The sequence below is a fragment of the Cherax quadricarinatus genome, chromosome 45 (assembly GCF_038502225.1).
Source record: "Cherax quadricarinatus isolate ZL_2023a chromosome 45, ASM3850222v1, whole genome shotgun sequence".
Taxonomy (NCBI): domain Eukaryota; kingdom Metazoa; phylum Arthropoda; class Malacostraca; order Decapoda; family Parastacidae; genus Cherax; species Cherax quadricarinatus.
In genome coordinates, this window is record NC_091336.1 from 17,221,137 (window position 1) to 17,233,813 (window position 12,677).

The following is a 12,677-nucleotide window of genomic DNA, read 5'->3' on the forward strand; positions in this document are numbered from 1 at the left end:
CCTAGGATAATATTACTCGTCCCTTCGTTTTGCAAATTTTCCTTCCTGTCTGACACATCGAGCAAGTAAGGGTGCGACATACTCAACCAGTGATCTAAGGCGAGCAAAATATAAATTTTCATTATTTTTCACATTTGCTCCACACCTGGGATGAAACCCTATACACATATAAGAGGTCTCAGCCTTTGTATATTGGCCACACAGTCTGGCTACAGCATATGTACAAAATTATAAGCCACTTAGAGTTTTTTGGGTCATCATAAGCAATCTACACCTATGTTGCTATGTATGATAATGTATATAACTGTATTTATGTGTACCTGTACTTCAATAAACTTATTATTATTATTATTATTATTATTATTCATTATTATTATTATTATTCATTATTATTATTATTATTATTATTATTATTATTATTATTATTATTATTAATATTATTATTATTACTAATATTATTATTATTATTATTATTATTACCTATTATTATTATTATTATTAGTAGTATTATTATTAGTATTATTATTATATTAAAAGAATGCTTAATCCACGAACGTTGAAGTGAAGTTCAGTCGAGCACTTCCGAGTCTCTCAGTCACATTACACGTGATTTTCATATTTAACATTTATACTTGGTTAAACCTTCATATTTTAAATATACATATCTATATGTATATTGTTTCAGACGCCTTTAAAATTATTATTAATGTTTGTGAGGGTTGCATAATGGTATGCAAGCAAGTGACACGGTACCGTGGAAGTTGTGGCATGTGCTGCTGCTGTTGCCACTGTTATGGGAGGGTATAGGTCATGTTGTGGCTGGAAATAATGATAGTTTCCCTTATTATTTTTTTTTGGAGGGGGGGGGGCTGTGAATATAATAATATGTGTGCTTTGATAATGTTGCTGAATACAATATAGCGGTGACTACCTTCGATTTTTTTTGGGCCGTTTTTGCTTTTTTTTACTGAATGTATATAGATAGATTGAGATAAATGTGTTTCTTTACGTTAATTTAGTTTGATCTAGCAACGTAGAAGTGTTATTTCCTTGACAGTGATATGAGCGCTGGCGTTGATAGAATGCTGACTCAGTGAAGGGTCTGACTGCCGGTGTTTAGGACTGAGGTCCACTAGACCTATGGACTTGTACGCTGGGCCTGTCTGCTGGACTGTGGACTTACCACTCTACTCTTGCCTTATGCATCAGTGACGAATTTTCTCTATTTTCTCTCATGAACATTTGTCCTCACCATCAACCCTCCGGCAACTGGTCGGGGCTTCATACGTTCAAAGCCATAGAAAACCCTGTTGTTGTTGACTCTGATGTGCGGGTGTCTGGTTCTGCCGGGGTTCAAGTAGGCAATCCACCTAAACTAATTAAGAACTTATTATTCCCATTTATCTTTCCGGAGAAAAAGTTGTTTCCTTTATAATTACCGCTCTTATTTGTGCAATATTTTCTTTCCCCGGACTCCCAGGAGTCAAGACCCAGAGACCACAGTGGAAATAAATTACTTTGATTTTGCTTGTTTTGGTTATCCTAAGTAATTTTTACATATATTATTATGTAATATAATTGTAATTATCTAGAAATTGTGCAATTATAAATCAATACACTCGGCTATTTACTTGCCCAGGGCTCCTTAATATGTAAGCATTGATGGCTCTTAACAACCCCCAACAGCAACAATAATTTACTGACCGTGATAATAACACTGTTGGTGCAGCTTCCACGGCCACCGTGACTCTAACTTACTGTACTTGTTTTAAACTGGTGCAAGATAGTACAGTCTGTTCATATTGACGGGGGGAGTCACGCCAGATAATTCCTCCCCAGCTGGAATCTATAACAAAGTTGCTACAGCAGCTTGTTAGAAGCTTATTACAACTTGTGGTGTCACTGCAAAGTGAGCCTTATTGAGGGTATAAATACAGATGTTTGTACACTGTGTTAGTGAGTGTAGCCGTGATCCAGCAGCTGTTCTTCCACACAGCAGTCTGGGTATTTAGCAGCCATGAGCAACACTGGTGCCATACCCAAGGGTGGTGCCAGACCTAAATGTGACAGACAGAGGAACATTAACGTCTGTGAGAAGAGGAAGGTTAGTCGACACTTGATTTACCCTTTATGCTCCTCGATGGAGGTATCTTGATGCTGGCGAGGGGCTCTTGATTCAAGGAACTGGACTTTTCTACGCTTAGCTCGACCATAATTGCCTCTAATTCCCCAAATGGTGTATGGCCATTTATGGTTTAGCACTTCCACGCAAACATAATAAAAAATTACCTTTCAAGGTCCCTTGATTCAAGGACCCTGATGGAAATAAGTCACTTTAGCGTTTTAGGCTTATCCTAGGTAATTTATACTATGATAATTATACATATGTATACCAGTACTCAATTAAATTTACTTCCACTTCCACGTAAATATGATAAAAATTTGCCCTGGATTTGTGGTTCATTCATGCTGGTCAAGGGTTCTTGATTCAAGGACTTAATGCTGCCCACTCTTCCTTGGATCATGCCTGAGTGCCTCCCATTCTTCAAGTGCTTTGCGCTGTATGACCCTGTGGGTTTAGCATATAGTTTTGATTATAATCATCCTCAAGTGCTGTATGACCCCTACAGGTATAATATTGATGGTAAAAAATGTATTTTAGTATTAACGATACACAACATTGGCAAGTTGATGAATAAAACACATGCAACACCTGGGTGTCTTCTCTGAAATAAAGATACCCAGGTGTTGCACATGTCTTAGTCAACAATGAACTTTACAAAAAAAAAAAAACTATATAAAGGAGCTTTGTAAGAGAGCTGTCTGTATATTCAGTACAGTATATTTAAGGCACACTGTTGTGAAAACAGACAGAGTCAGAATTCTCATACTGGGGAGGCTTAAGCTGTATAGTCCTTGTGGCTTAGCGCTTCTTTTTGATTATAATAATACTGGGGAAGCTTAGGGATACCTGTCTGGTTGGAAGGGAAGCTATGAGACTTGTTTTGAAGCAGCAGTATTAGCATTATTTAGTGTTTTTATTTGGGGGGAGGGCAGAGGGAATTTTTGACAACTGAAGCCCCCCCCATGCCTCCCTTTGTGCCTGAAATGCCTCGGCATGATAGTGGCTTCTTTGTACCAATCAAAGTATGAAATGTCAACACACATTGTATGCTTTGCAAAGAAATAAACTTTTGCTTTTGTTTGGTGCCACCCCTGTACAATAAACTGTGTAATTGTGATCATCTCTTCATTAATTAAATTACTATGGTCAGTAATTACAAAATACAGTATTGTATAAATTATATTTGAAATGCAATATTTTTTAACCAATGTTATGTATGATACTCAATTTTGTAAAATGGTATATTTTAGTTTAGAAAGTTATTGTAAATGCTTTATTTTACTTCAGGACGAGGGTGAAGTGGTTGGAGAGCCTCTCGATAAGAAATTTGTTACATGTGGTGGTGCAGGCATTGTTGATAAAAGAGTGCCAGCACTGGTGAGTAATAATGTGTTACCTTTTATTTAATAAAGAGTGAGGTCACAGTTCGGTAACTTTTGTTTGTCATCTAAAAAAAAAGGGGGGGAGGCTAATACTGTACATAGACCTGCATGTATCGGCTGGTGTTTATTATACAGCCAAACCCCAGAATTCACGTTCTTCATACTCTGCATAATTTGATTGTACATTTTTACTGAAAGCCTTTTTACAGATACCTTCAGTTTTTCACATTTTTAATTGGTCTCGATATAGATGAGATTTCTTTGGGTTTTTAACCTGGAGTGTTAGGCATCTGGAGTATACCTGGAGAGGGTTTCAGGGGTCAATGCCCCTGCAGCCCGGTCTGTGACCAGGTCTTGTGGTGGATCAGGACCTGATCAGCCAGGTTGTTACCATTGGCCACATGCAAACCAATGTACGAACCACAGTCCAGCTGGTCAGGTACTGACCTGGGATACCCCAAGAAAGTCGAGTGCATCATTGAGGACTGTCTGTCTTATTTACACGAAGGTTCTTTAATCATGTCTCCCAGGATATTACCCACACCAGTCGACTAACACCTAGGTACCTACTTGCTGCTAGGTGAACAGCGACAGCAGGTGTAAGGAAACATGTCCAACGTTTCCACCCATGCTGGGGATCGAACCACAGATGCTCAGTGTATGAGATGAGTGCATTACCAACCAGGCCACAGCACACAACTTGTAAACTGAAAAAAATAACCATAAGATTTTATTCAATATTTGCTCATTGTTTCTTAAGAATATCATTATTAAGCAGATTAGGCAATTTTTTTTTTTTTTTCCTCAACAAGTCGGCCGTCTCCCACCGAGGCAGGGTGACCCAAAAAAGAAAGAAAATCCCCAAAAAGAAAATACTTTCATCATCATTCAACACTTTCACCACACTCACACATTATCACTGCTTTTGCAGAGGTGCTCAGAATACAACAGCTTAGAAGCATATACGTATAAAGATACACAACATATCCCTCCAAACTGCCAATATCCCAAACCCCTCCTTTAAAGTGCAGGCATTGTACTTCCCATTTCCAGGACTCAAGTCCGACTATATGAAAATAACCGGTTTCCCTGAATCCCTTCACTAAATATTACCCTGCTCACACTCCAACAGATCGTCAGGTCCCAAGTATCATTCGTCTCCATTCACTCCTATCTAACACGCTCATGCACGCTTGCTGGAAGTTCAAGCCCCTAGCCCACAAAACCTCCTTTACCCCCTCTTTCCAACCCTTTCGAGGACGACCCCTCCCCCTCCTTCCTTCCCCTATAGATTTATATGCTTTCCATGTCATTCTACTTTGATCCATTCTCTCTAAATGACCAAACCACCTCAACAACCCCTCTTCTGCCCTCTGACTAATGCTTTTATTAACTCCACACTCCGAATTTTCTGCATAATATTTACACCACACATTGCCCTTAGACAGGACATCTCCACTGCCTCCAACCATCTCCTCGCTGCTGCATTTACCACCCAAGCTTCACATCCATATAAGAGTGTTGGTACTACTATACTTTCATACATTCCCTTCTTTGCCTCCATAGATAACGTTTTTTGACTCCACATATACCTCAATGCACCACTCACCTTTTTTCCCTCATCAATTCTATGATTAACCTCATCCTTCATAAATCCATCTGCCGACACGTCAACTCCCAAGTACAGTGGACCCTCGACCAGCGATGGCATCGATTAACGATAAATCTGACTAGCGATACATTTTATCGCAAAAATTTTGCCTCGATTAGCGCTAAAAAACTCGACCAACACTATTCGTTCTGTCTGAGACGCGTCCACTTCTGGCCAGTGTTTACAAGCCAGCCAGCCACCGCGGTCGCTTCCAAGCATACAATCGGAACATTTCATATTATCACAGCCTTTTTAGTGATTGCACCTGCAAAATAAGTCACCATGGGCCCCTAGAAAGCTTCTAGTGCCAACCCTACAGCAAAAAGGGTGAGAGTTACTATGGATATGAAGAAAGAGATCATTGCTAAGTATGAAAGTGGAGTGCATGTCTCCGAGCTGGCCAGGCTGTACACAAAACCCCAATCAACCATCGCTACTATTATGGCCAAGAAAACGGCAATCAAGGAAGCTGTTCTTGCCAAAGGTGCAACTATGTTTTCGAAACTGAGATCGCAAGTGATAGAAGATGTTGAGAGACTGTTATTGGTATGGATAAACGAAAAACAGATAGCAGGAGATAGCATCTCTCAAGCGATCATATGTGAAAAGGCTAGGAAGTTGCATGACGATTTAATTAGAAAAATGCCAGCAACTAGTGGTGATGTGAGTGAATTTAAGGTCAGCAAAGGTTGGTTTGAGAGATTTAAGAATCGTAGTGGCATACATAGTGTGATAAGGCATGGTGAGGCTGCCAGTTTGGACCAAAAAGCAGCTGAAAAATATGTGCAGAAATTCAAGGAGTACATAGACAGTGAAGGACTGAAACCTGAACAAGTGTTTAATGGTGACACTGACAATGTTGTGAAACACTTTAGGAATCTCATAATGGAACGGGAGGTACAGGCCTCTATGGGCAGATATGTTGTGCGACAGAGGTCCAGTGACTCTCAAGCTGGTCCTAGTGGCATTAAAAGAAGAAGGGAAGTAACCCCGAAAAAGGACTTGCCACCTCAAGTCCTAATGGAAGGGGATTCCCCTTCTAAACACTAAGACCATCAACACACTCCCCTCTTCCCATCCCATCAATCATCACCAGATCTTCAATAAAGGTAAGTGTCATGTAACTGTGCATGTCTTCTTCATTTTGTGTGTATTAAAATTAATATTTCATGTGTTAAAATTTTTTTTTTTCAATACTTTTGGGTGTCTTGCATGGATTAATTTGATTTCCATTATTTCTTATGGGGAAAATTAACTTGACTAACGATTATTCTGACTAACGATGAGCTCTCAGGAACGGATTAATAGCGTTACTCGAGGGTCCACTGTATTGGAAAACATTCACTTCTTCCATACTCCTCCTCCCCAATTTGATATCCAATTTTTCTTTATCTAAATCATTTGATACCCTCATCACCTGACTCTTTTCTATGTTCACTTTCAACTTTCTACCTTTACACACATTCTCAAACTCATCCACTAACCTTTGCAATTTTTCTTTAGAATCTCCCATAAGCACAGTATCATCAGCAAAAAGTGACTGTGTCAATTCCCATTTTGAATTTGATTCCCCATAATTTAATCCCACCCCTCTCCCAAACACCCTAGTATTTACTTCTTTTACAACCCCATCTATAAATATATTAAACAACCATGGTGACATTACACATCCCTGTCTAAGACCTACTTTTACCGGGAAGTATTCTCCCTCTCTTCTACACACCCTAACCTGAGCCTCACTGTCCTCATAAAAGCTCTTTACAGCATTTAGTAACTTACCACCTATTCCATATACTTGCAACATCTGCCACATTGCTCCTCTATCCACTCTGTCATATGCCTTTTCTAAAACCATAAATGCAATAAAAACTTCCCTACCTTTATCTAAATACTGTTCACATATATGCTTCAAGGTAAACATTTGATCTACACATCCCCTACCTACTCTGAAGCCTCCCTGATCATCCGCAATCCTACATTCTGTCTTACCTCTAATTCTTTCAATTATAACCCTACCGTATACTTTTTCTGGTATACTCAAATTCAAATTCAAAGTTTATTCTCTATAAAGATTACAATGTTGAATTTACAGAATTTGGTTGTTGTGTGGTTTACATGTAGTTAAATAATGATTACAGAGTGTACCACTAGAACGCCTAGCATGGCTAGGCATTTCGGGCAGACTTAGTGTAATTCTTTATTTTGAAATATTACAAATTATGAGGTAAGTTGGTATTATGGCTAAGTGACTAAATACTAGTTTGTGAGTTTAGCAATGTGAATGCTTTTGTTTTGGCACAGTACATAGTTTCAGTATTGGAGTATCATAGGATTCATTATTTTAAGATTGAGATTAATATTTCTGTTTATGGTCAAATGGGTGAGTGTAAGTGTGAACCACCAGGTGGTATTCGTGTAGTTAGTTGATGGGGTTTATCAGGGAGATAAGATGTTTTCTAATGGTAGTTTTGAAGGTAATGAATGTGTCTGCAGTTCTAGAGTTCTCAGGTAGGGTGTTCCAGATTTTAGGGCCTTTGACATACATTGAATTTTTGTAAAGGTTTAGTCGGACATGGGGAATGTCGTAGAGATGTTTGTGTCTGGTGTTATGCCTGTGGGTTCTGTCACAACTATCAAGAAAGCATTTTAGGTCAAGGTTGATATTGGAGTTTAAGGTCCTGTAGATGTAGATTGCAGAGTAGTAAGTGTGGATGTACTGAACAGGGAGTAAGTTTAGATCTATGAAGAGTGGGGGGGTGTGTTGCCAGTGATGGGATTTAGTGATTATTCTTACTGCAGCTTTTTGTTGGGTTATTATTGGCTTTAGGTGTGTTGCTGCAGTTGATCCCCAAGCACAAATAGCATAGGTGAGGTATGGATAAATAAGTGAGTGGTATAGTGTGAGAAGGGCATTTTGCGGCACGTAGTATCATATCTTGGAGAGGATCCCAACTGTTTTGGATACTTTTTTGGTTATATGTTGGATATGGGTGCTGAAATTCAGGTTGTTGTCAAGGTATAGGCCTAGGAATTTGCCCTCATTATGTCTGGTAATTAGAGTGTTGTCGATCTTAATGTTAATTTGTGCATCTCCTGCTCTGCTACCAAACATAATATAGTAGGTTTTGTCAGTGTTAAGCGTAAGTTTATTGGCTGTCATCCAAGTCGATATTTTGATCAGCTCCTCGTTAACAGTGGTGTTGAGGGTGGCAAGATTAGGGTGAGAGATGACATAAGTCGTGTCGTCAGCAAAGAGAATGGGTTTCAGGTGTTGGGATACGTTTTGAAGTAAACTTATTCCTCTATAATTTTTACAATCTCTTTTGTCCCCTTTCCCTTTATATAAAGGGACTATACATGCTCTTTGCCAATCCCTAGGTACCTTCCCCTCTTTCATACATTTATTAAACAAAAGTACCAACCACTCCAACACTATATCCCCCCCTGCTTTTAACATTTCTGTCATGATCCCATCAGTTCCAGCTGCTTTACCCCCTTTCATTCTACGTAATGCCTCACGTACCTCCACCACACTTAAATTCTGCTCTTCTTCACTCCTAAAAGATGGTATACCTCCCTGGCCAGTGCATGAAATTACCGCCTCCCTTTCTTCCTCAACATTTGAAAGTTCCTCAAAATATTCTCGCCATCTACCTAATACCTCCCTCTCCCCATCTACTAACTCCCCTACTCTGTTTTTAACTGACAAATCCATACTTTCCCTAGGCTTTCTTAACTTGTTTAACTCCCTCCAAAATTTTTTCTTATTTTCATTAAAATTTCTTGACAGTGCCTCTCCCACTCTATCATCTGCTCTCCTTTTGCACTCTCTCACCACTCTCTTCACCTTTCTTTTACTCTCCATATACTCTGCTCTTCTTATAACACTTCTGCTTTGTAAAAACCTCTCATAAGCTACCTTTTTCTCTTTTATCACACCCTTTACTTCATCATTCCACCAATCACTCCTCTTTCCTCCTGCCCCCACCCTCCTATAACCACAGACTTCTGCCCCACATTCTAATACTGCATTTTTAAAACTATTCCAACCCTCTTCAACCCCCCCACTACTCATCTTTGCACTTGCCCACCTTTCTGCCAATAGTCGCTTATATCTCGCCCGAACTTCCTCCTCCCTTAGTTTATACACTTTCACCTCCCTCTTACTTGTTGTTGCCACCTTCCTCTTTTCCCATCTACCTCTTACTCTAACTGTAGCTACAACTAAATAATGATCCGATATATCAGTTGCCCCTCTATAAACATGTACATCCTGGAGCCTACCCATCAACCTTTTATCCACCAATACATAATCTAACAAACTACTTTCATTACGTGCTACATCATACCTTGTATATTTATTTATCCTCTTTTTCATAAAATATGTATTACTTATTACCAAATTTCTTTCTACACATAGCTCAATTAAAGGCTCCCCATTTACATTTACCCCTGGCACCCCAAATTTACCTACTACTCCCTCTATAACATTTTTACCCACTTTAGCATTGAAATCCCCAACCACCATTACTCTCACACTTGATTCAAAACTCCCCACGCATTCACTCAACATTTCCCAGAATCTCTCTCTCTCCTCTACACTTCTCTCTTCTCCAAGTGCATACACGCTTACTATAACCCACTTTTCACATCCAATCTTTATTTTACTCCACATAATCCTTGAATTTATACATTTGTAGTCCCTCTTTTCCTGCCATAGCTTATCCTTCAACATTATTGCTACTCCTTCTTTAGCTCTAACTCTATTTGAAACCCCTGACCTAATCCCATTTATTCCTCTCCATTGAAACTCTCCCACCCCCTTCAGCTTTGTTTCACTTGAAGCCAGGACATCCAGTTTCTTCTCAGTCATAACATCCACAATCATCTCTTTCTTATCATTTGCACAACATCCACGCACATTCAGACTTCCCACTTTGACAATTTTCTTCTTCTTATTCTTTTTAGTAATCTTTACAGGAAAAGGGGTTACTAGCCCATTGTTCCCGGCATTTTAGTTGACTTTTACAACACGCATGGCTTACGGAGGAAAGATTCTTATTCCACTTCCCCATGGATATAAAAGGAAAAGTAATAAGACCAAGAACTATTAAGATAAAATCAAAGAAAACTCAGATGAGTGTGTATAAATAAATGTGTACATGTATATGTAGTGTGACCTAAGTGTAAGTAGAAGTAGCAAGACATGCCTGTAATCTTGCATATTTATGAGACTGACAAAAGACACCAGCAATCCTACCATCATGTAAAACAATTACAGGCTTTCGTTTTACACTCACTTGGCAGGACGGTAGTACCTCCCTGGGTGGTTGCTGTCTACCAACCTACTACCAATATTGCAATATTGTGTTTAAATAATTCAGACATTCAAAACTTTTTATTTTCCTCAGCTTCAGGATTCATGTAACCTCCAGGAACTTTACTGCCATGAATTACAGGGTTCAGCTGTATAATATACAGGATTATGTGTATCGTATAGTATTCCAACTGACTCACAAAATCGTAATGACACGATTGCAAACAAACCATACCACGGGTGGGGTCAGAACCCACGATCTGGAGTTTTGAGACTCTGATCGTGGGTTCTAACCCCATCCGTGGTATGGTTTGTATTCCAACTGATTCATGGAAGTACCTTAGTCCCATTTATTAGCCATTGTCTGCTATTTTATACACACAATCTTATGTTTCACATGGACACCAGCTCGTACAGTATGTACCCTACATTAAAAAAAAAAAATCGTCATTTCAGGACCTTATGTGTATTTAGCAACTTGATTTGCATTTTGAAAAAATAAACAAAATATGGTAGCTTCTTGGGACTAAAACCTGTTTTTTTTTTTTTCTTTTGGTCACCTTCCTTGGCAGGAGATGGCCATTGAGATAAAAGAAAAATTAAGGCTAATGCATTATTGAAAATTAATGATATACATTTAGAATTAGAAGCATTGGCTCAACAACTATAGGTATTATTCCTAAGGATACCTTTCAAAGGTGAAGGGCTCTTAATCCAGGAAACCAGAATGACCCTCCACTTGTTTGGATGAAATTTTTATTATTTTCCATTCCTCAGGTGCTGTGTGACTCCCCCTATCCCCCATGAGTTCATTGTTTTACCTTAAATACAATAATAAGTACCCGACATAGCAGTATTGTAGCAGACTGACTGTGTGACCAGTCAGGCACACAACACCACTGAGATAATTTGAGTTGTCAGTTTATCACCAATTCAGATGATGGTATATTGACACTGTATCATCTCAAACTAACAAATTCACACACCACACAGTAAAATACTGTATTACTGTTGCTGTGGGGTTTGCTGACATGGCAACTCAAACCCACGTACATTAGTATATGTAAAAGATATTTTATCTCCTCATGATTAGGTTTATAATTCTTCCTGTCAGTGAACTAGAACACTTTATTGCTCTAGTTATATTTTGCTGATGACTATATTCCAATAAATGGGATTAAATCTGGAGTATCTGAGAGAGTTAGAGCAAAGGAAGGGGTAGCAGTAATATTGAAGGGTCAGTTATGGAAGGAGAAAAGAGAATATGAATGTGTAAATTCAAGAATTATGTGGATTAAAGTAAAGGTTGGATGCGAAAAGTGGGTCATAATAAGCGTGTATGCACCTGGAGAAGAGAGGAATGTAGAGGAGAGAGAGAGATTTTGGGAGATGTTAAGTGAATGTATAGGAGCCTTTAAACCAAGTGAGAGAGTAATTGTGGTAGGGGACCTGAATGCTAAAGTAGGAGAAACTTTTAGAGAGGGTGTGGTAGGTAAGTTTGGGGTGCCAGGTTGTAAATAATAATGGGAGCCCTTTGATTGAACTTTGTATAGAAAGGGGTTTAGTTATAGGTAATACTTATTTTAAGAAAAAGAGGATAAATAAGTATACAAGGTATGATGTAGGGCAAAATGACAGTAGTTTGTTGGATTATGTATTGGTAGATAAAAGACTGTTGAATAGACTTCAGGATGTACATGTTTATAGAGGGGCCACAGATATATCAAATCACTTTCTAGTTGTAGCTACACTGAGAGTAAAGGGTAGATGGGATACAAGGAGAATAGAAGCATCAGGGAAGAGAGAGGTGAAGGTTTATAAACTAAAAGAGGAGGCAGTTAGGGTAAGATACAAACAGCTATTGGAGGATAGATGGGCTAATGAGAGCATAGGCAATGGGGTCGAAGAGGTATGGGGTAGGTTTAAAAATGTAGTGTTAGAGTGTTCAGCAGAAGTTTGTGGTTAGAGGAAAGTGGGTGCGGGAGGGAAGAGGAGCGATTGGTGGAATGATGATGTAAAGAGAGTAGTAAGGGAGAAAAAGTTAGCATATGAGAAGTTTTTACAAAGTAGAAGTGATGCAAGGAGGGAAGAGTACAGTATATGGAGAAAAAGAGAGAGGTTAGGAGAGTGGTGAAGCAATGTAAAAAGAGAGCAAATGAGAGAGTGGGTGAGATGTTATCAACAAATTTTGTTGAAAATAAG

At 38.9% G+C, this 12,677-nt stretch overlaps 1 protein-coding gene across 2 annotated transcripts in view; it reads left to right on the plus strand.

The window, feature by feature from the left end:
* The first annotated feature begins 1,869 nt into the window (after window positions 1-1,869).
* The window catches only part of LOC128694811 (activating signal cointegrator 1 complex subunit 2), a 49,764-nt gene continuing 38,956 nt past the window's right edge, over window positions 1,870-12,677 (plus strand). For both annotated transcript variants that reach the window (XM_070094342.1, XM_070094343.1), the window contains exons 1-2: window positions 1,870-2,104; window positions 3,413-3,502. In XM_070094342.1, the coding sequence (XP_069950443.1) occupies window positions 2,018-2,104; window positions 3,413-3,502 (177 nt within the window). In that variant the 5' untranslated portion in view covers window positions 1,870-2,017. The remainder of the gene's footprint in view (window positions 2,105-3,412; window positions 3,503-12,677) is intronic.